General features: G+C 40.7%; 1 protein-coding gene across 1 annotated transcript in view; it reads left to right on the top strand.

Annotated features, from left to right (window-relative positions):
- The window catches only part of CREB3L2 (cAMP responsive element binding protein 3 like 2), a 71866-nt gene that overhangs the window by 33082 nt on the left and 11106 nt on the right, over positions 1–27678 (top strand). The window contains exons 2-8 of the mRNA XM_081957049.1: positions 8778–8994; positions 18884–19050; positions 20389–20476; positions 23036–23220; positions 25173–25319; positions 26382–26440; positions 27107–27175. Coding sequence (XP_081813175.1) covers positions 8778–8994; positions 18884–19050; positions 20389–20476; positions 23036–23220; positions 25173–25319; positions 26382–26440; positions 27107–27175 — 932 coding nt within the window. The remainder of the gene's footprint in view (positions 1–8777; positions 8995–18883; positions 19051–20388; positions 20477–23035; positions 23221–25172; positions 25320–26381; positions 26441–27106; positions 27176–27678) is intronic.

Genomic DNA, 27678 nt, shown 5'->3' with positions numbered 1-27678 from the left:
CATGCTACAATAGCTTCTTTACACAACATACTAAAGAAAACAAAGTCCTTTAATTGCACTTAATTCCTGATGAGATTTTAAACTCATTCATAGATTTGGAAGTGGTAGCTATTCTTCTTCCATTATTATTTGTTTACTTCCCACTCTGAATTATAGTTCAGGAATTCCTGAATGATCTTTAATCCAAGTACTAAGGAGCAGCCCAATTTAGATTCCTATCCTGACTTCAACTGTCTATTAAATAATAGTAAAGCTGGTTTGACTTTGAAGTATAAGGTTAGGATATTAACAGTGCTTCTTATCCTGTACTATATTTGCATGTCCAACACATATTGGGTTGTTTAAATCATAGCTTGTTAAGTAAGCCAGGATCAAGTCAGAACACTTGAGTATGAGCAAATTAATCATGGTTTCTTTATTGAAATCTCTATATCTTCTGTCAGTGTGAAAAACAAATGTCTGGGACACATCAACAAGCTACCAATAAGCCAGGATCCTAGGGTCACTATTAACCATAATCTAGTGTTCATAAGCAGTGACTTTACATTGTGGTGTCTTTCCTTGGAATGAATTTATACTTCACGTGGAGTTAAAGCCAAGCCATGGCTTAATGTTATGTGCAAAGAAGTTCATTAAATTTCCTAATAATGATGTTAAGTGTTTCAATGAAAGCAGAGAATTGGAGTAGATGCAGTCTCTGTCCTCCATTGGCTATTTCCCTGTAGCTGCTGGTTTTATACTCATTTTGCTTTTGTTACCCAAATGACTTCTGGGGTGCTATAAACTGGTCTGGAGACTCCGAGGCTGCAAAGTCAAGCACGGAGGGTGCAGGCCCTGCTCTGCTCTACAGCAGTTTTTGCAATCAGACATAAATAGTCCTCTATGCCAGAAGCAGGCTCAGAGAAAGGAATGTTTTGTCTGGAAGGCATGGTATGTGGCTGGAGCTAAGGAGCTGCTCCTAGAGGCTCCAGTTGGTACACAGCCAAGTTACTTTCTAATGTCGCTCTTTCCCTGCCATTCAGTCTCCTGCTCTTCTAAAGGTTGGGCTGTCTGTCTGTCTGTCTGTCTGTCTGTCTGTCTGTCTGTCTGTCTGTCTGTCTGTCTGTCTGTCTGTCTGTCTGTCTGTCTGTCTGTCTTTCTTTCTTTCTTTCTTTCTTTCTTTCTTTCTTTCTTTCTTTCTTCTTTCTTTCTCTTTCTGACAAATGGATTGAGTGCATGGGAGGCAAAGCCCAATCTAGTTTTTAAACAATTTCTCGTCTCAAATTCATAGCAATTTTAAGGTGGTGAATTTCTATGTGTTATTGGGGGTGGGTTCTTGGGATGTAGCAATGTTCAGATGTTCTCACCTTCTTTATTAGGTTTCTTAATTCTCACTTTTTCACTCTCCGTTCCTTCCCAAGATTTTGTATCTTTTTACTCCTGTCTAAGGCAGAGGTGCCAAACGTGTGTTGTCACAGTGGCATACGTGACGCATCGGGACTTTTCCCCCCGTCACTAAACCAGGCAGGGCCGGGGCCAGCACATGACGCATCCAGCCTGCAGGCTGCGAATTTGACACCCTCGGTGTAAGGGGATCATTTTGACTGGTGAAGATAGCTCAAACAATTTGATCTTTTTTCTTATCTTATTCTTCTAGGACAGGGGTGTCAAACCTGATTTCATTGAGGGGCACATCAGGGTTGTGTTTGACTTCGGGGGGTTGTTGCGGCGTAGCTGTGTGTGTGTGGCCAGCTTAACATCACTCGTGTCAGCGGTACCTGTGGTGATCCAAGCACTTTGCCAGTGAAAACGGACTCCTGAGCTCAGTTTTCAGCTGCGACTGCCTCCTGCAAGCCTCTGCCTATGAAAACGGCCCTCCCTAGCTTTGTTTTCACTGGCAGAGGCACCCCAGGCCAGTCCTTCGCTGTTTCCAGGGATGGCTCTGCGGGCCAGATCTAAGCACCCTGTGGACTGGAGCTGGCCCCCGGGACTCCTGTTCTAGGAGATTCAATTAATGCAATCCATCACCATTTACTCCCTCTAGGTATGGGATGTACAAGTGTGTCAATGGATGGTGGACTATATTTCAAAGAAATTAGTTGGGGCCAGGACAGAAACTAAGTTCAGTTTCATTTATATTTAATACAAAATTAAATCTAGTTAATACAGTGTTACTATTTTCCCGGTTAGCCATTTTAAAGGTTTTCTTTCATGTCATATCAAAAGTAGAATTTTGTAACAGCATCTGAAAGTCTTCAGAGGCCTCATGCAAAGTCTTTCCAAGAGTTTCATGCCTGTTCAGATTGTGGACTTGACTGGATTGCATAAATTGGATGTTTTGATACTAGGAAAGTTAATTCAGAATTTCACAGCTGGCAGTCGTGGTTTAAAATGACCTGGACTTTAGCTCGTGATTTTGTGTAAATAGTGGCTTGAGGTGATCCAGACCTCCTGTGATATTATTCTGATACTGGAATTTGTTTAGTGCTTTTACCTTTAATGACACTTGCAAGCTGGATATGGATGCATTTATCATGCTCTTACCTTTGCTTTATAAAGGCCATACATCTATCTAGCTCACAGTTCATTTGAATCATGCATTTGCCTCAGCAACTGCACATACTGTATACTTTTCGCTTTTTCCCTGGATTGAGGAAAGCTGTTAATACTCCATCATCAATATCTTCAGTGAACATGTCAGGCAGGGATGTGCGGGCAGGGGAGGCAGAGCCTCACCGCTCTCATCATGAAAATTTAAAAAAAGGGAAAAGGGAAAAGGCACTGAGGAGCCTTCTGCACACGTGGTCCGGGAATGGGACCACGTGTGCAGGAGGCTCCTCTAGCCTCAGCCTCCCTCCTGCACACATGGTCCCATTCCCCGCCTTCCTGAGTCAACATGAAGGGGACCGCGGAGCGCGCTCCATGGTCCCCTTCCTGTTGACTCAGGAGTCAGGAAGGAGGGGAATGGGACCACGTGTGCAGGAGGCTCCTCTAGCCTCAGCCTCCCTCCTGCACACATGGTCCCATTCCCCGCCTTCTTGAGTCAACATGAAGGGGACCGCGCACTCCGTGGTCCCCTTCATGTTGACTCAGGAGTCAGGAAGGAGGGGAATGGGACCACGTGTGCAGGAGGCACGTGGTCCCATTCCCCGCCTTCCTGAGTCAACATGAAGGGGACCGCGGCTCGCGCTATGACGTCACCAGCCTCACCAGCCATAAACCTCACCACACGTCACTGATGTCAGGGGAATATGCTACAGCATCACTCTTACAAGTCACATCATTTGGCATTTATCTGTCCAGTGAATATAGAGATGGTAGAAAGGAAAGTTGGAGAAATATTTTAATTTTCTTCTCGTGATCCGAAGTTGCTTTCCATCTGCTGTAGAATCCAAGGGCAGCCTTGTAAAATAACTCCAGGATGCCAACATTTCTAGATTCCAAAATTGAACTTCAGTAGAATATTAATGAAAATTAGACAGAACTTCGTTGTGTGCTGGGCATCAGGATGCCAAACCAAGATAATTTTATCTCCACATCGCTATATGAGCGATATCTTTTCATTCTGTTTCTGCCTCAGGAGGTTTCCCAATTGTGTTGGTTTTTAAAAAGGTTTCACAGATGTTAAAACGGTAAAGGGCATTTTCATGGTTAATTTTAGCTCAATTCTGATTACCATAGCGTTTCTGTTAGAACACTGAGATGCCTGTTTTTCATTTGGCTTGTTATTTGAAAAAGCAGATTTTAAAATATCTTCCCAAAGCAATATTTAAATTAAAAATAAACAATGCATATTATTTTAACAAATAACATTTTTAGGATTTATTCCCCTGGACTGTTGGTGGTAATAGCCCCGGGGAGTAAGGAGAGAGAAAAAATCCAGCTGAGATGGATTTTTTGGGGGTGGGTGGGTTCTTCTTCTATTTTCTTTTGCAGGGACACATCAAATACAGGGCATTTGCTAATAATTCCTGGGGGTGAAGTAGGGAGAGAGGAGGATTTAGACAGCTTAATTTAATTTAAACAGTTTGATTTAGAACTTGTAAGATAGTACACTTTAAAATTAGAGTGTTGCTGATAGGTAATCAATTCTCCTTTTCGAGCATTGGAATATGCCTATGTATTTGAAATACATATGAATCTTATGCTCATGTTTTATGTTCTAGTTACCTTTTTTTCTCTTTTCAGCACAATCCATTTAAGATTTCCTATGTTAAATAATCACAAATTTCCATTATGTTTTAACTTGGAAAATCAGATCATTCTAAAAAATTGAGATTTGAAATTACGAATTGAAGCTAGTTTCCCAGTTTGAAGAAAATGGAAATCCAAACTTCAGGGAAAACATGATTACATTTTTAAGCGCTCTAAATTGCTGACAGTTTTAGCCCGGCCTTCAATCAAACGTAGTTAATAGTGTTGCTAATTTAGAAGATCAACATAAATATAAAACTAAAAATATAATATTTCAACTGCTGTGTACTTTAATTGTCCCAGAATAGGATGCAATAGCAAATATGTTCATAATTCATTATGTAGACTATTCCAAAATATAGTGCTTGTTTTAAATGAATATTCTCAGCTATGATTGTGATTGAAGCCCATGCATGTTCATTTATTATTATTATTTACCTACCGCTGGGCTATTAGAGAAAGCTACCTATTTTTCAATAACTTTTAGTATCCAACCAAAACTTTCAATTACTCTCCTGTTGTCAGTTTATTCCAACTGCTAATTTAATGTAATGAAAATTAGATGCTCTGTTGTTATTTCTGCTATGAGTGTCCTAATTTGGCACATGTATTTCTCCATTATGAACTTTTGTTCCCAAATTCCCTATGGTACCTGATTGGCATAGTTTTGTTGCAAGGAATAGAAATACTTCAGACCTTACTACCCTGTTTGCATTTTAAGAAAGTTGCTTTAAGCTTTTATATAAAGAGGGGGAAAAAGATAAATTTAGGGCAACTATGAAAACAGTGTTTCCACTGTATTATTAATCAACAATAATAGAAATCGGACAAGAAGAATTTTTCTGCACTTGGCAATAAGGAAGTTCCTCATAGACAGATAAATAGTTGAAATATCTCTACTTTCGTCAAATGTTTACTATTAACACGAGCCCTAAACAGCCTAGCCAATACCTATTCAGAAGTTGCAGCATGATAATAGGGAACTAAACCATAGATTCAATCAAAATCTGTTGAATAAGCCATAGTGGCCTCTTTCACACAACTATGGCATGTTTTGCAGCACCCGGTCTTATTTAATTTCTGGTGTTGGGTATTGTTTGCTTCTTGATTGTTGGTCTAATGTTAATTTTGGTGTTAATCTCTGCTCATCTATATGCAGCAATTATTCTGCCATTGTTAACCTGCTTGTATGCTATTCTTCTGCATGCCACAATGAGACAAAGAGATCAGTGCTTACTGCTGTCCTCTTGTGAAGTTGAAATGCTTGGTAGTGTGTGTGAGTGTGTGTGAGAGAGAGGGGGAGAGGGAGGGAGGGATGGATGGATGGATGGATTATGGACAGATCCTGAGACATGTTTTGGTTGTCGTGTACAAAGTGTATTTGATTATTTATTTTGCATTCTATGCTAAACACAACACACTTGTTTTTCAACTTCTTATTGTAAATTTGTGAGCTTTCATAAGTATATTTACATTAGTTTGCTCACAAAATTCTTCTTCCTTATTGCACTTTCTTTTTTCTGTTAAGCCACCTCCCAGGGGAAGGCAGTGATGAACAAGTTCTGTATTGCTATTAAGAAAACTATAAGGATATATTAATTATATCACCAAAAGATGAACTGGACTTTTCTTTTATGGGTGGTTCAGAGAGTAAGCGGCACAAATTATAGTCCAGTGTTCTGAGAGGCTGATAAATCCCCTTTCCATTTAAAAAAGCAGCATGGGGCACAGCTAGATTTAGCAGTTTAGAAATCATTAGACAGTAACTACCTTGAAACAATTACCAATGAGTTTATTATCAACATAACAAATGTAGTGTGTTGCCACTTAGACTGTTTTAATGGTTCCTTATGAGTATAGGCACACAGCAGTGTGGAGGAAACTGTCATTTGTGCTTTGTTTTCACATAAAGTAAGCTACTCTAGGCTATTGTGATTAGTGTGTTTTCTTTATGGAACACTCAATCCAGAAAATACTGGAAAAACATGTTTTTCCCTACAGCTGAAGATCCTCCCATGCTTAGAGAATATAAGTCTTGCAATATACAGTGCCTCTGAAAATATATGTGCTTTGACAACAAATCCTACAGGGCTGTGCATCCCTTAGTTGGGTGACAAATGCTTATTCATTCTTTTTCATTTCGCACAGAGCTTTTTTGGGGCAGTGTTGAAAATTGCTTCATGTTGTTGCAATTAAAATAATACTTTTAGCATTTGTCACAGGTTTATTTTGCAGTAATTGTATTTCAACACTACACCGAATTTAATAGTTACTTAAAAAGTATCTAGAAAGCATCTAGTACAGGAGTGGGTTCCGGCAGGCACTACTGCCGGTTCGCTGGTGTGCATGTGCAGTGCTATTAGTTTTTCAGTGCAGAGCTGAAAAACAAGATGGTGGCGCCTATGGCGCTGCCCAGAGAACTGGTTCAGGGGCGTGGCAGGTCTGGGTCACTGCCGGTTCCAACGACCCAGGCTGCCAAACCATTACCGGTTCAGCCAAATAGGTAGGAACCCACCACTGATCTAGTAGTTTCTAGAGCATTCCTCTTCTACAGCCATTTCTGCTGTTTGCTGTAAACTCCAATGAAAATGGCTGCTTCGTTATTGAACAATTCTTGCTATTAGGGAACTTTTCTTTATGTTTTGACAAAGCCTGCTTCCTTGCATTTCCTTTCTAGTTCTCCTCACCAAAATAAAGAAAATAACCATTTTATTATTGTCGTAGGAAAAATTATAGCCATGCACTCTCAAAAATAAACATCCCTTTAGGACAGGGGTGTCCAAACTTTTTGCGAGGAGGGCCAGATTTGGTGAGGTGAAAATGTGTGGGGCCGATCATTCAGCCTGACATTCTTTGAACCCTTAACATTAAATGCGAATTAACTACCGTATTTTTCGGAGTATAAGACGCACCAAGATTTTGAAGAGGCAAATTAAAAAAAAAGTTTTTGCACTCTCCCACGAAAATGGGCCTATTTTTTAAAGGGCATGAATAGCCTTTAAGAGGCTTCTAGAGTGCTCCTGGGGGCTAGGGGGGGGGGAAGTTGAGCAAAAAATTGCCTGTTTTTTGCTCATTTATGCCCTCCACAGCCCCCAGGAGCATCTGAAAACCTCCTAAAGGCTATGCACAGCCATTTTGGTGAAGGGGGCAGAGTTTTGGGAGGCAAAAAATGCTGTATTCAGTGTATAAGATGCACCCAGATTTATAGCCTCTTTTTTGAGGGGAAAAAGATGCATCTTTATACTTCGAAAAATACAGTATTTTATGAAAGACTAAACAAATAATTCCAGTGGGGAGAAGAGGCTGCGTGCCGCTTGAAATTTGAAAAAGGGCCACATTTGGCCCTCGGGCCGCACTTTGGACATGCCTGCTTTGGACATGCCTGCATAGACAGACAAATATGCACACATGTAAGTGAAGTGTTTAGAAATTAAATACAGAGAAAGTGCATACTGGTGCATATGGACCAGTCTAACGTAAAGCTAAAAAAATACTTTAGAGTTTGGCATGGGGGTATAAGATAATGGGATTGCATATGTTTGAAAACTACCCAGTTTCCAGTTTCCAAAAACATACTGAATTGGTAGTATAGCAAAACAGCTGATATAAAGTCTGGAGGGAGAGGATGTTCTCTTTTTTTCCCTGAACTGCTAGACTCTTCCCATAAATTGATAAAGTGAAGTACTTCATAGAACGTCTTGTGAACACATATTTTCAGTTATCATAAGATGCGATGATCTTTGGCATTAAATGTTTTAAGTTGTTTCAAGTGTGAGTCCAAAGTGTGCAGAATGAGAATGGAATTGAGAAAAAACATAATTATTCAGTAGCGTTGCCTGCCCCTTCGAAGTGGGCCTTTAATGTCTATGTTTAGAAATCTTTCTAAATGTCTATGAAATTATTGGGAAGGGCATATTTGGTACAGCCGTAGTGTTGAAAAGAAGGAAAAGTCCTGCTTGAATAATGATGATAACCTACATGAATCCATAATATGAATGTGTAGAGGGACTGTTTGCACCCTACTGAATGGGCTACCTTGAGTCCATTTTCTCCTATGTGGCTTTAAGTTACTGTGCTAGAAATATATGAAAATGTGTTTGCATGATCAGGCTAGTAAATTATTAGAATACCAAATCAAAAATCACGATTTCATATTGGTAAATGAATATTGTTATAGTTCCCTTTAGGTTTTGGTGAAGTGAAGTAGTGTTGATTCCATCCTTATTGTTGTATACTCAAAAGAGCCCCATGATTGAAAGTGGCCTGCACGTTGGTTATGAAGAGCATGGAAAGTGTCTCCCTACCCATGAACTTCCTTTGTAGTAGATCTGATGTTGCACAACAATTGTTATATTCGTAAACATGTGGTGAGAACAAGGGCATGATGAAATTGAAGCTATTTCATGACAGTTAATGAGAAGATGGAACTGAAAAACCTCCCAGATGGAAGATCTGGTATTGAGGGCTCTTTGAATAGAGAGTGATTAATGCTGGTTCTGTCATTTTTCCACTGTTTTGTTACTGATCATTGAGTGGAACCAATGTAAAGTATGACTTACGGCTTTTATTAAATTCTTTCTGTGCTTCTTTTCCCTTTCTTACAGCCCTTCACAGAACTCCTTGATGACTTTTCCCAGGATGTTTTGGGACAGCTGTTAAACGATCCCTTCCTGTCTGAGAAAAATGAGATGATGGAAGTGGAGTTATCACCAGTTTCCCCAGCTCCCCTCATCCAGGCAGAGCATAGCTATTCCCTTTGTGGGGACTCTCGGCCCCAGTCGCCACTGACCCATATTTCAGCTGATGACAATTTCAATGAAGGTAAAAGAGTGTAATGAATTTTGCTAACCAGCTTCTGTAAATAAGACACTAACTATTGAGGTGTCTTGAGGTGTAACATGTCTAGAATCTTGATGTAGGCAATGGGGTGTGAATAACTTAGAATTTCAGACATTTCCAAAGGGTGATGTTGTCAGGGGAAAAAATTAACAACAACAAAAAGGTTTACTTTTCTGCTGGCTAACAATATTCTGAGCAACTGGCAGCATCTTTGGAGACCTAAAGTGGGACAGTAGGTTTGAGTATTTTGAAAAAGTGAAGTCTTTGTGTAATTGCAAAGATTAGCATTTGGTGATCATATCTGAAGAAAATGGGCCCCTTGTTTATTTATTTTAGAAACCTGCTTGATTCCGAAATGATTCTGCGCAGCAAAGAGAGGTGGAAGATTTCTTTTTTCTGACTATTGTTCTAGTTGTGGCCATATATGCTGCTAAAAATCACTTTGATGTGCACATTTAATCGGACTTTGCTTAATACCCTGCCAACAAATTAATTCACACGTTTCTAAAAGTAGCTGTTATTATCCTTACCATTTTCTTTCTTGAATGAGTAAAAATATGTCAGAGTGGTTTTTTTTTTAAAAGGAATTCATAATTTCTGCAAATGTAGAAGGTCTTAAGTGAAGACCTAAATGTAGAATGGGAATTAAATAATATCTCTTTCACAAAATGGCTGCCATCTTGAGGATGGCCGATCATAACCCGCCCATGGATGAAGACAAGCTGGAGAGGTTGCTCCCTGCCACTCCTATTACCTCAGGTGACCTCTGACATTTTTCTGGGCATTTGGATATAGATCTATCATTTTTATTTATTAGAGAATGTTACTAAGCCTATGCAGAACTCCAAAGCATTCTTGTTATGCAAGACTGCTTTGCTTTCCAGCATGACAGATTCCGTTTCATTTTTTTCCAAAACTGAAAATCCCAAAAGAAATTGCAATCAGGTGGACCTGGGAGTTCACCAGGATGCTGTGTCTCTGTGTTTCTATCATTATCGATCAGTTAGAATTAATATGGTTTTTTTTCTATTGAAAATAGACAATTATATCAAAGATCTCAGGGAATCCAAGACTTAGAGTTACTCATACTTCTGGTGAATCATTAATGATCTTTTTACTGTTCTAAGTGCTGATGCTTGCTTATCAAGCCTGCTGAGATAGAATTGGATATGAGCTGGAATAAAACAATACCATTTTTTCCTTCTGCCTTCATATAGTTTCAGTTTCTCCCACATACTAAAAGAAAATAGTCATTGGAAAAGAATCTTAATTCATATTGCAGTGTGGAGTCTAATCATTTTGTCAGGGTTCCGACCAATGCCCTAATAAAATTAAGAGTCTCAAGCCATTTAGCAAGAAAAATCCAGTTGTTTATTAGGAGCGCCATGTTGGCACTACCTAGGTGAAGTCAGCTCTAGCTTCACCCAATTCGCGCCTGGCCTCGGACCCTGTTTCCCCATCGCCCCAGAGCGTGTCACCAGTCGCATTCCCCAACAAAACAATTTCGCAGGTCGTAGAATTCACAGCCTCCAGCCGTTGCGAGTCTCTGTGGAGATGGCTTTGACTTTGTCCAGCTAGTCTGTGTCGTGTTTTGACTGAGGATTCCTTGGTGCAACTGCGAGGCGCGATTCCCATCCCCTTGCCTATGGCAACTCGGGAGCAGGTCAGGAAAGCTTCGTGAGTTGAAATTTTTTTTGAGAGCAGGTTTCTTGACACATCTAAGCAATCCAAGTCGAGCTTTAAGACAGACTGATATTTTGTCACGGGAAAGTTGCCAAGATCAGTGTCACAGGATACTTGTTTTACTTTTGCTTGCAAATAGACACCACTTCCTGGCCCTTCCAAAGCAGAAGTATACAATTGCAGACTGGCTCTGTTTTAGGCCCAGTACAATTGCAAACTGGCTCTGTTTTAGGCCCAGTACTCTTCAACATCTTCATCAATGATTTGGATGAGGGAATAAATGGGGAACTCATCAAATTTGCAGATGATACCAAGCTGGCAGGAATAGCCAACACTCCAGAAGATAGGCTTAAGATACAGAAGGATCTTGACAAACTTGAACATTGGGCACTATCTAATAAAATGAAATTCAATGGTGAAAAGAGTAAGGTTCTACATTTAGGCAACAAAAACGGAATGCACAGGTACAGTATAGGTGATACCATACTCAGTAGTAGTAACTGTGAAAGGGATCTTGGAGTCCTAGTGGACAACCATTTAAATATGAGCCAGCAGTGTGCAGCAGCTGCCAAAAAAGCCAACACAGTTCTAGGCTGCATCAACAGAGGGATAGAATCAAGATCACGTGAAGTGTTAATACCACTTTATAATGCCTTGGTAAGGCCACACTTGGAATACTGCATTCAGTTCTGGTCGCCACGATGTAAAAAAGATGTGGAGACTCTAGAAAGAGTGCAGAGAAGAGCAACAAAGATGATTAGGGGACTGGAGACTAAAACATATGAAGAACGGTTGCAGGAACTGGGTATGTTTAGCTTAAGAGAAAGAAGGACTAGGGGAGACATGATAGCATTATTCCAATATCTCAGAGGTTGCCACAAAGAAGAGAGAGTCAAACTATTCTCCAAAGCACCTGAGGGTAGAACAAGAAGCAATGGGTGGAAACTAATCAAGGAGAGAAGCAATTTAGAACTGAGGAGGAATTTCCTGACAGTGAGAACAATTAATCAGTGGAACAGCTTGCCTCCAGAAGTTGTGAATGCCCCAACACTGGAAGTCTTTAAGAAGATGTTGGATAGCTATTTGTCTGAAACGGTATAGGGTTTCCTGCCTAGGCAGGGGGTTGGACTAGAAGACCTCCAAGGTCCCTTCCAACTCTACTATTGTATTGTATTATTGTATTGTATTGTATTGGATGCCTGATCCTTGAGTCACATCTGCAGTCCTCACATGTTTCTTTTGGTGGAGGACAGCTCTTTTAATTCAGAAAGCTACCCTTGAGATTTATTTAATTTATTTAAATAATTAAGTAAAATAATAATCATATGTTTATCCTTATGAACCTTTTTTCAGATTTTTCCCCTTTTATATTTTTTCCCCAAGAAAGTATGCCTCTGAAGTAATATCCTACTTGTGGGAAAAATCAGATAATGTTAATCATACACACAGCATTCATAAATTCTGTTACATACATACGAATATGTACAAGTACAGCAGTGGAGGGTTCCGGATCCCGTTGCAACTGGCAGGGTGCAACGGTGCCCGGTGTCCTCCACATGAACACACGCAGCGTGCACGTGCATGTGTCCTTACCTCCTGCAACGCTCCGTGATGCCTCTTTGCGATGCCTCCAGCTGCTCAGTGGAGCATCGCACAGGCGCCATACGCTCTGTGCGCAGAAGCCCTGAAGAGCTCAAATACAGGTAAGGACGGCGGGCCCTCCAGAGCACTGTACTGGAACGGTACCCGGAGCTCCCGGCAGGCACCGGTACGCCCGTACTGGGGTGTACCGGTCATAACCCACCACTGATGTACAGACAACACATATTTATACAGTCAGTCCTCAGCTTAACAACTTTTCATTTAGAGATCCTTCAAAGTTACAACGGCACTGAAAAAAAATAACTTACAACCATTTTTCACACTTATGACCGTTGCATCTTCCCCATCCTCAAGCATTTGGCAACTGACTCATATTTATGACAGTTACAGTGTCCTAGGATCGCGCTATCCCCTTTGGCAACCTTCTGACAAGCAAAGTGAATGGGGAAACCAGTTCACATTACAACCGTGATACTAACTTAACAATTGCAGTGCCTCGCTTAACAAGTGTGACAAGAAAGGTTGTAAAATGGGGAAACACTCACTTAACAACTGTCCTGCTATCCCAAAGGTGCTTTTTCAAGAGGCAACTGGGCTTTCTGGTTTTTCTTTGAAGACATTTTGCTTCTCATTCAAGAAGCTTCTTCAGCTGTGACTGGATGGTGGGGAAATGGAAGGATTTATACTCCTTGCAGACAGCTCTGCAAGGAATATATAGTTTATATATTTATAAATTTACTTTATATTCATTTTATAAATTTATACTCTGCAAGGAGTATAAATCCTTCCATTTCCCCAGATCTGGATGACTGAGAATCTCCATAAACTGTCCTGCTAACAGAAATGTTGGACTCAATTGTGGTCGTAAGTCAAGGACCATCTGTATATCACATTTAAGAAACTTATTTCCCTGAATTAGAGAATCTTTTTAAGCGTCCTTGAGATATATAACTGGAATCAGTCACATTCTTTCTCTCTTAACGTTTTACTGTCTTTACAAGTAGGTAGGAAGAACAGTTCTAGCTTAAAATAAAGGTTTACTTACAATGAATTTGAGTGATAAACTAAAACAAAAGTTAAAGTGAATAGGCATGATGCCATTTTACCCTTATTCCCAACAGCTCTTTAACCAGAATTTGAAGCTTTTCTAAAGCTAAGTGTGTCACCCAGCTGTATTTCATTGGGTTAGCTTCAATTGGAATTTGAAACCAAGGAATTATCCAGAAAGTAAATTACTGACTATTGCATCATTCTGCGGTGATGTGTTTAAGAAAAGAATCCCCCATTTGTCAGACCCTTAAATCTGCATCATGGATATATTATATCAGCATTACTAGAATTCATTTAAAGTTATACCAGTTTCATGTTACTCCGTAAACTTTACTTTGCTAAGTTTTATTTGGCTATTTGAAGGGAAGTCCCATCTTTCATATAAATTGCTTTTGTTGTAAAAAGCACTCCAGATATTTTATTAAATTAGAAATAAGATTCGTATTAATCACCGTGCATGTTTTTTTCTCCTCAAATGGAGATTGCCAATTTGTGAAATTCTAATTTGGCTCAATATATGTATTTATGTAACACCTTGAAGCTCTCCCTAGAATCCAATTAACATTAAAAAAAAAGAAATAGTAAATTGTGATACAATGCAAATAATAATTTGTTAAATGTTGGGAAAATAAAACTGTCTTTGGCATCCGAATAATAAATACTGGCACCAGGCAGATATATCTTGGTTATCTCACTCTTTGCATTTGAAACCAATTGAGTCTATGATATTTTGTTGCATATATTTTAATCTTGTATTTTTTGGATTTTTAAAAAATGCAGTAAAAGGTGATTACTAAATTGTTATTTTATGCTTTTTTGTTTATTTACTACGTCTATTTTTTGTTGCTTTACTGTGGCTGTTTTTTTTAATGTACCATTAGATTCCTGAAGGCTCTGAGTAATTTACATCTACTAGTAATAAAAGATTTAAAAAGCAAAGGTAGTACTTGACTTACAACCACAATTGAGCCCGAAATTTCTATTGTTAAGTGAGACATTTGTTAAGAGTGTTTTACTCTATTTTACAACATTACTTGCCGCGGTTGCTAAGTGAATCATTGAAGTTGTTAAGTTAGTAACACACTCTGCAGTTACTAATTTAACTGCAGAGAAATGGGGTACAGCAGCAGATTTTTATAAGGGGACCTTGTCCGGGGTGTGGAAGTATATACAGGCTGATTCTAGGGTGGCACTTGTGTGTGTGTGTGTGTGTGTGTGTGTGTGTCAGTGGTGGAATTCAAATATTTTTACTACCGGTTCTGTGGGAGTGGCATGGCTTGGTGGGCATGGCAGGGGAAGGATACTGCAAAATCCCCATTTCCTCCTGATCAGCTGGGACTTGGGAGGCAGAGAATAGATGGGGGCGGGGCCAGTCAGAGGTGGTGTTTGTCGGTTCTCCGAACTACTCAAAATTTCTGCTACCGGTTCTCCAGAACTGGTCAGAACCTGCTGAATACCACCTCTGGTATGTGTGTGTGTGTGTGTGTGTGTGTGTGTGTGTAAGTGTATTCTTGTGAAGATGCAGTTCAGTTGGGAGATCTAATTTAATTAACTCCGTGTTTGCAGACCTTATCCTTTGATATGTGGATTAGGTCTGGGTAAGGGGGGGGGGTGAGGAATTTTGCTAATTGTAATTGATGAACTTAGTTTCAGCTTAGCTGTCAATCCTCTAGTGGAAACACTGATTCTGAGACCATTGTGGATTCTGTTAATATTTTAAGGGAAGATGGAAAAACATTTGGATATAAAACTTCTCACAACGGCTGGATTCTAAAGTGAGACGTAATTTCCCTGGAATGTAGGTCTTTGGCTACACACCCAGTGTTAAAGAGAGCAAGACCTTCTACATATGTTTGGAAACTCTTCACTTGGTCCTTTGAGAACCGGAATCTACCATGGAAAACAAATTCCTATCAGAGCTGGACTCTTACCCAGTCTGAACCTTGGATCACTGAAACTGGTGGCCGCCCTGCTAAACAAAAAGCTCTTCACAATTTTTCTTGCACATATAATCCTTTAGCTTCTCTCCTGCTTCTCCTCATTCCCACCCACCCACCCCCTCCTCTTTCCATTTAATCATTCCACTCTGCCCATTGGAAAAAAAGATTCTAGTGTTTGACCGTTGCACAGAAGCTTCTTTGTTGAGAGCAAAGCGTGCCTTTCAGTATCTGTGGAATTAGAGTAAAAGGAAGGAGGTGAGGGAGCAGAGAAACCCCTGATTCTGGGCAACTCTGAAAGGAAACTATTTCATACATGAATACCAGTCGCTCACCTGGTAGGAGAAGAGAGAGGGCTAGTATTACAGAGGCACTAAAATAGGGGATTATGCTTGCTTTGCTGTGAGTAACCTGTGAATAGAATCTGCCTGTGAGTTGTATTTATCAGGCAGAGATCTGTGAGGGATAATTTCTGTTTCTAATGCCAAACGTTTATAGAATATCAAGCCTTTTCTAAAAAAAAGTCTCAGTTTTGAGATAAGTTGTGTACATTTTTAATGGGTCAAGAATCTCTCATGCATAAGCCCTGTGAGTCCTGTTTTCCCCCTCCCTTAATGCAGTTTTTTTCCCTCCATGTTGATCCTTCTTGGCACATCTTAGATTACTGTTTTGAAGTGTCTGATTACAGGATATAGTATACATATTTATGTTTGCTTGTAATTTTTCTTGGCTCGGCCAATGCGATTCAAATTATATCTTCCCTTGCCAATGGGAGACATTTTAAAATTACACCCATGGGGTAATTACTAGCATCAAATGTACAAAGTCCCCCTGTCACCTTCCTGTTGCTGAATTGAAGGCTGCAGAAATAGAAGGTTGCAGGAAGCTTTTCCTCTCAAACTTAGCTCTCCCCCCCCCCCCTCCTGTTGTGGCCAGATCTCTTGATAATTGCATTCTGCGGCAATAAATATCTCCTCTCTTTAAGAAAGGTGACGTTGAAGAGGATAGGCAAGCAATCATGACATGGGTCTGAAATGATACACACAGAATGATACACACAGGTCATAGAGGCCTAAGATTCCTCTGGCTCTTGTCCTTAAATACAGATAATCCTTTTACTTAACATTTGGGACCAGAATTTCTGGTCTACTAAGCCAGGCGGATATTAAATGGGTGCCGCCCAATTTTACAATTTTGTTTGCTACCGTTAAGCAAATTACTGCAGTGAATGGTAAGTGAATCATGAGGCTGTTAAGTGAATCTTGACAACTTAAAGGAGCTTGCAGAGCAGTGGTGGCGCAGTGGTTAGAGTCCAGTACTGTAGGCTACTTCTGCTGTTTGCCAGCTGCCTGCAGTTCAGCATTTCAAATCTCACCAGGCTCAAGGTTGACTCAGCCTTCCATCCTTCCCAGGTGGGTAAAATGAGGACCCAGATTGTTGGGGACAATAGGCTGACTCTGTAAACCGCTTAGAGAGGACTGTATAAAGCACTCTAAAGCGGTATGTAAGTCTAAATGCTCTTGTTAAGTGAATCTGACTTCCTCCATTGACTTTGCTCATTGGAAAACAGCTGGGAAGGTTGCAAATGACACTGCAACCATTGTAAACACATTACCAGTTGCCTAATTTTGATCATGTGACCATGGGGATGTTGTGACGGTCATAAGTGTGGTTTTCTTCCTCTCAATACCATTGCAACTTCACATGCTCACTAAATGAATGCCTATAAATAAAGAACTACATGTAATACAAAAGAGTTTTTAACTTTTGAGTGGATGTGGTATAACTTGCTGGTGATTTGAAATATACAAGAGGGCCTCCAACAAGCGTCAAGCTAGCTGTTGCTGGAAATGGGATAAGGAGCACTATAATTAGAATTTAAAAAGTCTTAAAGGAGACTTCCACCTCTCAACAATTTGGTTCAGTTTCCTTTGCACTTCTCCACTGGTATTTTTATGGTGCTGATTTGGACTCTTAGTAGCCTTTGTTTTTCCTAGCTGTAGTATAAAGGTAGTCCTTCCCTTACAAGCGTTCGTTTAGTGACTTTTCAAAGTTACAACAGGACTGAAAAAAAGTGACTTGCAACTGTTTTTCACACTTAAAATCCGTAATGGCATCTCCATAGTCATGTGATCAGAATTCAGACATTTGGTAACTGACTCTTACTTATGACAGTTACAAAGGCTTTGAAGGGGGGGTCATATGATCCCCTTTTGCGACCTTCTGGCAAGCAAAATCAATGGGGAAATCGCTTCACTTAGCAACCATGTTACTAACTCAGCAATTGCTGTGATTCACTTAACAACTGGCAAGAAAGGTCGTAAAATGGGCCAAAACCTGTTCAACAACTGTCTCACTTAGCAACAAAAATTTTGTGCTCAATTGTGGTTATAAATCGAGGACTACCTGTACCCTATTAAAAATAAAATCAGCTGCAGAAAACAAGACCATGATGCAGCTACAGAGGACAAGATGAAATGTTTGGCCCTTTTGAAAAACACACACGCACCCTCCACCGTGGTGCAGGAGGCTGACTAGCCACGCCTACCCAGCAACGGGGCAGAGAACCTGTTACTGAAATTTTTGAAGCCGGCCCCTGGTCTCGGTGCTTTTGAAAGATAGGGGCTGGGGAAGGAGTCCGTCAATGGCTTGTGACTATCTCCAGCATGACCTTATGTTTGAATATGTTTGATACCGATTCAGCTTTAGACCATTGAAAAATGTTGGGAAGGAAAATTACGAAAATAATGTTTTTGTTTGTGCCAGCCAGATTGTAGAATATCTTCTCCTATTTATTTAGCAAATGTTATTTATGTACTTATTTAGCAAATTAGTATATTTCAGCAAATGTATATATTTTAAAAGGGCCTTTACAAAATCTTGATTGGTATTACACATTCTGCAGCTGTTTCTAAACTTCTATTTATTCTTGTTTTATCCGCCCCCCACCCCCACCCCCCCCAATTTAAGGCCACATTGCTTTGTTTGCCATGATTTTGTTTATCATTATCTCTCCTTTAAAAATAAAAAATAAAGATAGTTTATAAATCAACCAAGGCTTTCACAGTTCCATGAATTTTATTTCCCACTGTCTTCTCCTGTCGCATTAAGCTCTGAGGAAGAGACTAGAATTTTAAAACAACAGAACATTTATTTTAAGATATTTCAAATCTCATGAGCTCAAGGGAAGCTGAACAACCCCAGTGGCAGAGATGGGGAACTAAGCAATGGTTTGATTGGCTTGAACACAGACCTCCGGCTGCTTGTCTGATGGCTTGTTTAGTCTTGTTGGAGGTTTTTTCTTAGCAATTTTCAGTAATTACCTTATTTCCTGTCCTCAGCCAATTCACCTTCACCCCAGGACTGTGTAGAGGCTGCGGTTTAAAGCCCCAGGTTTCTCTTTGAAGTAAAAGCCCAAAAGAGGAAATAAAAAGCATTGCTTAATTAATTAAATGCTTTCTTGGTCACATTTCCTCTCCTTTCCTTAGCTTGGATTTGCATTCTCTGGTTTTCTTCTCCCTCCCCCCTTTGATTTCTATGGAACTCTGTCCATTTCTGGCTCTTAATGTGTGCTTTGTTTTTATTTCTCACTCCCCCAGCTGACTTGAAAAATGAAGACTGGTGCCTGGGATCCGAGCTGACGTCAGCCAACATAAAGACAGAACCAGCAGTGACCGAAGAATCTGGCCTTGCTCCGTCAGGCAGTCTCACTGCTTCGCCCAACCCCAACATCATGGAAGGGGAAGAGCCACCAATGAAAAATGATGTATGGTTTCTATTACTGAAAGTCTTGATTAGCAAATGCATAATGTCCCTAGACCAGAGGTGTCAAACTGGATTTCTTCGAGGGCCGGATCAACATTGTAGTTCTCTGTGGGCCAACTTGGGGAGGGGGGAGGGAGGGAGACGGGATGGAACCTCCTGCAGCACCCTGCTGGTCAAAATGGGGCATGGGGGGGGGTGCGCGTGAGGGCCCCCTGCACCCAGTTTTTGGCCTGGCCAACCTCCTGTGCACTACTTTGTTGGCCAAAATGGGACGTGGGGGACTGTGCAAGGCCCCTCATGCCCCATTTTTGGCCTGGATGGCCTCCTGCAGCACTTTGACGGCCAAAATGGGGTGCGGGTGTGTGTGTACACAAGGCCCCCTGCACTCTGCTGTTGGGCTGGACGGCCTCCATCATTTTGCTGGCCAAAACGGGATGTGGGGGCGCCCCTTTTGGCTGCCAGAGGCAACGTGGGCCAGTCTTTTGCTATTTACAGGCTGGCCATATTTAAGCACCTTGAGTTTGATACCCCTGCCCTAGACAATGAGAAACATAGTGCCTTATCTAATTTGAGACAGAGGTGATAGAGAAGACAGAAGTAAAGTTCTATGTTCCAGTCACATGATGTTTTGCTTAACAACTGAAGGAGAAATAAGGTCATAAGTCCATTGTCATGTGATTTACCATTTAACGACTGCAACCCTTAGTGAGAGAATTGCTTTGTCCCAATTGTGGTCTACTCTCTGCTATGACAAACCATGCAAAAGATTTGTTTGCCAGCTTTCCATTTCTGATCTACATATCCCCTGTGGAAGACATCATTCAGGAGTATCTAAAAATGGTTCCTCCCATTCTATGAGAACTCATTTGCTTGGAATTGAGTGGCATGTACATTTAATAAATTGTGGCTCATTGCATAGTCAAGCCAGATGTTGCTTGCCTGGATTTGGCATTTTTATCCATCTAACAACACCCTTCCCAAAGATCTGGGATAAGTAGATGTGAATCTTTGATGATAAAAGTATTGTTGCAGGATGTAAGCTGTTCTGAGTAAGGCTGCCTTTTGCAATTGACCAATGGTGACAGTGTTATCATTCTGGAGTATGCCCGTTCCATATATGGATCCAGTAATTAGTTTCAATAGCTAGTTGGAACACGAGACATGCTTGCAATGGCATCTTGCAGCACGAGGAGGGTCTTAGAAAGCTGATGTCCACCCAGAGTTAATGAAGAAAGTGGTGCCACACATGCTTCCGTGTTATTTAATGAAGCAGAAAAGGGATAACAATCTGCCCTGATGCTAAGAATGCTTGCTTCTTTTTGAATTTCTTGTCTTTCAGATTAAATCGGAGAGTCACAGCGTTCTTCCTGAGATTAAACTGGAGCCACATGAAGTGGATCAGTTTTTGAACCTTTCATCCAAGGAAGGTTTGTTATTTAGCATAGAGTCTCCTCTGTCTAATGATTGGCAAGAAAGAACATTGTGTTTGATCAGGACTGTGTGCGGTTTAGAATTATTTATTCAGTAGACGCACAGAGAAACTGTGTCCCAAGGAAACTGTGGTTGGGTGGGGAGAGGAGCAGGAGATAGTTAAAGGTTTTAGGGTGCCCCTGGCAAGAAACATGGCTATTGTCCAAAGAAAGAATGCAATGAGTTTAAGATGCTCTTTTCTTCCTCTGATTACCACCTAATTACAATGGGAAAACTGCTAAAGAATGCTCAGGTTTTCGTCAGTGCTCTTTTTCCTGAGCTGTTGATCTTGGCAGGTACCAACAATTCCAACCTCTTTTATACAAGTGTGTCTACACGTGTGTGTCTGACGACGACGACCCAATCGAAGCACTGGCTTTTTAAAAAAAAATACCTGTGTCACGACATGACATTGTTGATGACATTGATTGCACTGTTGTGGCTGCTGTCTTAACAATTCTATATCTTCATGATCTCTGCACATGGACATTTGTTTATGAAATCTTGGAGTAGCAGATGAAGATCGTGTGGGAAGGTTTAACCTCCAGTTCCCGCCTTTTGCCTCTTCTTTAATCCATGTTTGTATTAAGCCAGAGTTTGCTACCCTGTATCCCTGAAAATAAGACCTGCCCGGATAATAAGCCCAATCGGGCTTTCGAGCGCATGCCCTAAAATAAGCCCTTCCCCCAAAATAAGCCCTCCCTAAAAACATAGCAACACAGCAGCAGCCATGGGGTGACCACGCTTGCTGCCTCCTACACCTCAAAAATATTAAGACCTCCCCGAAAATAAGGCCAAGTGCTTATTTCGGGGGTCAAAAGAAAATAAGAGTTATTTTCGGGGAAACACAGTATTAATTTGAAGCAGGAAATTTTTCCTTAACAAACCAGGATAGTAAACTAAGATCAGGAAAGGATGATTGGCCTCTATGGCCTCTATGGCGGTCTGCTCTTTTTTGTTAAGCTAAGCTTTTCTTAGAAGTCAAGAATATTTGTTCTCTAGTCTATTGACTACTAAAAATGCAGACACAGAAATCTGGTTTTCAGTGTGTTGTTAGCATTCCTTTTTCAAGTTACAATTTTGATTCAATATATAATTCATTGGAATTGAGTTTTCACAGTGTTTCTCTAGTTATGCAATAGTACTTTGTGATACACTGTCCAGAGTCACTTCTTTAGGAGATGGACAACTATGTAAATTTGAGGAATGAATGAATGAATGAATTGAATTGAATGAAAAGTTAAAAGGCTCTTCATTTCCTGATGATTATGTGAAAAAATGTGCTTTTCTTGGTAACAATATGGGAGTGACTTTTTCTGGAAGATGATATATAGACAGATTGATAGGCAGACAGGTAGATCATAATGGTATCATTCCAGCTTGAAATGTGAAGAAGCATACCATTTTCCACTATAATGATATAATTGCTTTACTATAGAGATGCATAGGCTTGCTTATTTTCAAATTTTGAGTTAGAATCATGGGTTTTATGTTTGTTGTTAAAATTGATACATAATCTTTGGTTCAGGTGTAACTAATTTATTCACTCTTCCTTTCATACACTTGTTTGAGAAAGTTATTATTTAATTCAGCTATTTTTCTGCGATGTCTGCCCTTGGAAATCATGATTCAGACCTCATGTACAAGCTAAGGGGTGAAAAATTAGGGTGTGTCAAATTTTTCAATTTTTAATTTCCAAACATTAGGGGTATTCAAAAGTTGTGACATGCCTTGGGGATTGTAATTATATTTTGGTTACTTGAATAGAATTTAGATGTGCTTGGTAAGTAACTGCATAACTAGCACAACTTTTTAACGTTTTGTTTGTTTCATATGTATTCATAATTTGATTGGAATTTATAAGCTTCCTGTCAGGGTTCCAAGTAACACCCCCAACCAAATAAGATTCCCAGGCTAAGCATTCCTCAAAGATCTGTTTTATTGAAGATGTCATATTGGCACGCCTGGGAAAATCCAAATCTGAAAGCTTCCAGGTTTTTCCCACCCAAACGAAAGTCCAAGTCCCTGCCCAGCGCCCATATGCCCATCACTTGGCCCAATCAGGCACCATCTCAACTGGAGATGCCTCCCAGTCACACCACTCCAGGTGCAGGGCAAGATGGCCGTGACTCTCTGAGAAGGGAATGTTATTTTGACTATATATCTACCATACACCACACAATCCCCCCTCCCAGTTTCCCACAGCCTTAATTGTGGCAGGCCAGAAGGCCCAATGCAAAAGATGGCTTCCAGGCCTGACACTTCCCTTAGCCCAGGCTTTCCTAGTTTGCATATCCAGGAAGTTTATGATTTACAAAACAAGACTATATATTTTTCAAACTCAATCACACGAGTGAGATAAAATACCGTAGGGGAGAGACTTTGCAGTCCTAAAGATTACCTGTAGGTTAGGATTTTGGAATCGTAGCATTTAATAATTGGCACCGCTCTTTTTTTCTCATATTTTAAAACAAACTCTCTTTTTTATTCTTCCTCCTCTTGTTTTTCTCCTGCAGTAGTGGATACTCTACACATGCCTCCAACACCCCCCAGCAGCCATGGCAGTGATTCTGAGGGTGGACAAAGCCCAACCCGGTCCCTCCCACCATCAAGTCCCACCCACTTGCAGGCCACTGTTAAAGTGACATCACGCACAGCAGCTTCCGCCCTTACCAATTCACCTCTCTTAACAGCACCACATGTAAGAGACAGTGGTCTCTGCCTTTGTCTTTTCATTAATGCATTTTGTTTGAATTAATTGGGTACATTGATGGATATCAAAACATTGGTAATGGAAATTACAATTTGTCCCCTTTAGCAAATGCCTCATTTTTTTAATGCTTCAAAATATTGTTACAGGTGAAGAACAGTAATTAAGAAGATCTGGATATTGCTCTGTTTGAAGAATGCACTAAAATAAGGCTGTCCTCAAAATGTGTAGTTAGAATGTTCCGGGCATTTAATTCATAGCCATTCCCATTTGTCTACAGCAGGGGTGTCAAACTCAAGGGTCGCAATGTGGTTGGATCCGGCCATGGGGCCGTCTTGGTCTACCCAATACGAAGAGGAAACATGCCAGAGTTTGGGGAGTGACGTCAAGCTGGCCACGCCCACCCAGTTGGCAACGCCCGCTCGCCCCCCTGAGGTTAACCACAGCCCTGATGCGGCCCGCATTGAAATTGAGTTTGACACCCCTGGTCTACAGACAGTCCTCGCTTAATGACCAGCTTCTTAGCAACCAGTCAGAGTTAGGACAGATCCCTCAAAAGGTGCTTACAACCTGGTTCCAGAGTTCTGACGATGAACCCTTTCCACATGGTTACATGAGCGCATTTTGGGCTCTTTTGTTTCTGGTTGCAGCATTCTGCCATCATGTGTCTTATGATTTACAACATTTTTTTGCTGGTTTCAGACCCTTTCAGCCAATTTCCCACCTTCCCACACAAAACTCCTGAAGAAATGAGGGACTTGCTTTACAACCATCACGTTTGCTTTGTGATCTCTGCAAAAAAATGTTGTAAAATTGGGTTGGTCATGAGGGTGCCTTGATTTACAATGGAAATTCCAAGCTCCATTACAGTCGTAAGTCAAGACTCTACCTGTATAAGAAAAAAGAAAGAAAGATGTGCAAATGTTGCTCTGCTGACTACCCAATTAATTCTACAGCTCTGCCTCTCTCCATTATGGATTTTTATTTTCGTATGAATATACATATATCCTCTCCCCCCCACTCAATGTTTCACTACAATATTTAGCTAACAACCTAAATAATTAACAACATGCCAATTGATTAGGAAATGCCTTGATGAATTGGAACGCTAATTTAAAAGAAAGCATTGTCAATATAAATCCTTCTAGAAACTTAAAAAAGCAAAATAAGTGTGCTTTATTCTTTCAAACAAACCTTTTAGTGTGGATTGAAATTCTTGAGTCTATTGTATTAATTAAATCTATTATATTAATTGGGTAAAGTAAAGGTAAAGATTCCCCTTGCACATATGTGCTAGTCGTTCCTGACTCTAGGGGGCGGTGCTCATCTCCGTTTCAAAGCCAAAGAGCCAGCGCTGTCCGAAGAGGTCTCCGTGGTCATGTGGCTGGCATGACTCAATGCTGAAGGGACATGGAGCACTGTTACCTTCCCACCAAAGTGGCTCCTACTTTTCCATTTGCATTTTTTATGTGCTTTTGAACTGCTAGGTTGGCAGAGGCTGGGACAAGTAACGGGAGCTCACTCTGTTATGCAGCGCTTGGGATTCAAACCGCTGAACTGCCGACCTTTTGATCGACAAACTCAGCGTCTTAGCCACTGAGCCACCGTGTCCCTCTAATTCGGTAGTGGTCCTTTGAACCAGGGGTCTCCAAGCTTGGCCACTTTATGACTTGTGGACTTCAACTCCCAGAATTCCTCAGCCAGTGCTGGCTGGGGAATTCTGGCAGTTGAAGTCCTCAAGTCGTAAAGTGGCCAAGCTTGGAGACCCCTGCTTTAAACCAAATCTCTACTGCTTTGGAGAATAGAAGTTCCTGCTTGCTTGCATATTTAGTTCTAATGTTTTTGTTTGGTGTCACGATCATACATTTCATATTTAAGAGAATGTTTCCCATGCTTACCAGTGCATTCTTTTCCCTTTTCCCCTCCTCACTCTCTTGTCAAAGAAACTTCAGGGCACAGGTCCCCTAATTTTGACAGAGGAGGAGAAGAGAACTTTGATAGCAGAAGGCTATCCCATCCCTACAAAACTTCCCCTCACCAAAGCAGAAGAGAAAGCACTGAAGAAAATCCGTAGAAAGATCAAGAATAAGGTAAGACAAACTTGGCCCCTTACACATCTGTTCCGACAACCTCCCTCCCCCTAGCACTATTTTTTTCCATCTTTCCGTTTTTCCAGCAAGTAAGGAAAGACGATCCTAATGGATTATATCGTCCCTCTGTGAATTTTCCACTCTTAAAAGCCATCCACTCCTTTGCAGTCTTTCTGTGGGTGTAAACTTCGTCTGTGCTTGCTGTTCTCTGCCTCCAAGTTTGCCTGCAGCTGAATTAAAAATATTTTAACTGCTTTTCTGTCCTAAGATTAACCTCCAAAGGGAGAACATGGTTTTGCAAGATTTTTGTATTCTGTTACTGAGTAACCATATGGTCCCCCCCCCCTTTTCTAGAATACTTTATTGTCATTGTACGCATATAGACAGTATACCCATATAATGAAATTCACATAACACTCAGAGACCAGGCCCAACACACATGACAATCCCCACACACACACACCAAAAATTCCCCGCCCCTAAATCACCCAAGCATCCACACAGCAGACCAAGTAATGCTGTCCAGCAGCTCACTGATGGTGCCCTTTAGTTCATTGTTGAGTGCAATTATAGCTCTGGGATAAAAACTATTCAGAGGATGTGTGGTCCGAGTTTTAATTGTTCTGTATCTTCTGCCAGAAGGCAACAGTCCAAAAAGATTGTAAGCAGGATGGGAGGAATCTCTGAGAATGTTGTGCAACTTCCTCCAACAGCAAGATGTGAAGATGTTGTCCAGGGGTGGTAGCTGGAGCTTGATGATATTCTGGGCAGTTTTAATGATTCTCTGTAGAGCTTTTTTGTCCGCTGCAGAGCTACTCCCGTACCATGCAAGAATGCCGTATGTCAGGACACTCTCAATGGTGCTGCGATAGTAGGACAGAAGTAGGTGCTGAGATAGATTCATCTTCCTTAGCATTCTCAGGAAGTACAGCCTCTTCTATGTCTTCTTCACAAGCATGTTAGCATTCATTGTCCATGAGAGGTCCTCCGAGATATATTTCCCTGCTGGTTTGGTTTGGTTTGGTCTGGTTTTGAGAAGGGTGCTGCTATTTTCTCTTCTAGATTTCTGCCCAAGAAAGCAGGCGGAAAAAGAAAGAATACATGGACAGCTTGGAGAAGAGGTGAGCAGTGGATTCCTTTCATCAAACTTCTAAGAAGGTGGACTAAAGGGAAACTTAGATCCCAATTGTAAGAGGAGACATTTGTTTGCAGGATGTCTGTGATCAAGAATTCCCTTTAGAAAGCAAGCTGTTCGAGGGAGGAGGATAGATGGGCCAAGGGCCTAATTCAATTTAAAGAGATCCAGCTCTTGAGAAGTTGTTTTACTGTGTTGAAAGGAGCCACTGTGGCCTCCAAAATTGGGAAGTACACGTGCCTTCTATGCCCCCTAGTGGCCACTAAGATGGGGGAATTCAAATTTATTGATGGCACAACGAACAGGCCATTATGCCTAATAAATATACAAAGATATTGAAATAATACTAGCATAGCGTCCATGATCTAATATATCCAGGCTGCGAATAAAACTTGGAGCAGAATGTACTGGTAAAGGATACTTATTTCACTTATTTCTCAATATCGTAAAAGTTTCGCCATCCTTCCTAAACTCAGGGTTTGTCTACAGCATAAGCTATTCTTGATTATAAAATCAAAGGCCAGTTTGATAAATGGAAATCTCATGGCAAAATTCTTATTTAATCCTAATGGCAGTTCAGAAGGTATGCATCGTTATTGTTTGGTTAATCAAACACAGAACTTTAAACCTTTGATTTTCATTGATTCCCAAGGGTTGAGTCCTGCTCAACTGAGAACAGTGAGCTTCGCAAGAAAGTGGAAGTTCTGGAGAATACAAACAGGTAAAATATGCAATCTAATTTTTTAAATAAAAAAACCCTTTTTTTGTTCCATGCTATATTTTGAACTGAACAAAACTGGAATGGCCAGGAGACCAACCAGCTAAATTATTTTTATATAAATGTGTCAATAGATCTGAATTCCCCAAAAGGCCCAGATGACATCCCAAGAATGGGATACGAAATCAGTCCCATTAGTTATCATAGCATCCTTTAGAACCAGAATCTAAAATTCCCACATTGTACCTCTTTATTCTTATGTGAGCCAAACGACAGATAGTCCTTAACTTACGATTACAATTGAGCGCCAAATTTCCATTGCTAAGCAAAACAGCTGTTAAGTGACTTGTGTCTCATGTTCTTTTTTTTTTGCCCACTGTGGTTAAGCAAATCATTGCAGTTGTTAATGAATTTTGCAGTTGTTAAGCGAGTCTGGCTTCCCCCATTGACTTTGCTTTTCAGAAGCCAGGTGGGAAAGTTACAAATGTGGATCCTGTGATCCTGGG

This window comes from Natrix helvetica (genome assembly GCF_964273705.1).
Source record: "Natrix helvetica genome assembly, chromosome: 6".
Classification (NCBI taxonomy): domain Eukaryota; kingdom Metazoa; phylum Chordata; class Lepidosauria; order Squamata; family Natricidae; genus Natrix; species Natrix helvetica.
The sequence above is the reverse complement of the archived record's forward strand: the minus strand, read 5'-3'. Positions and strand labels throughout refer to the sequence as shown.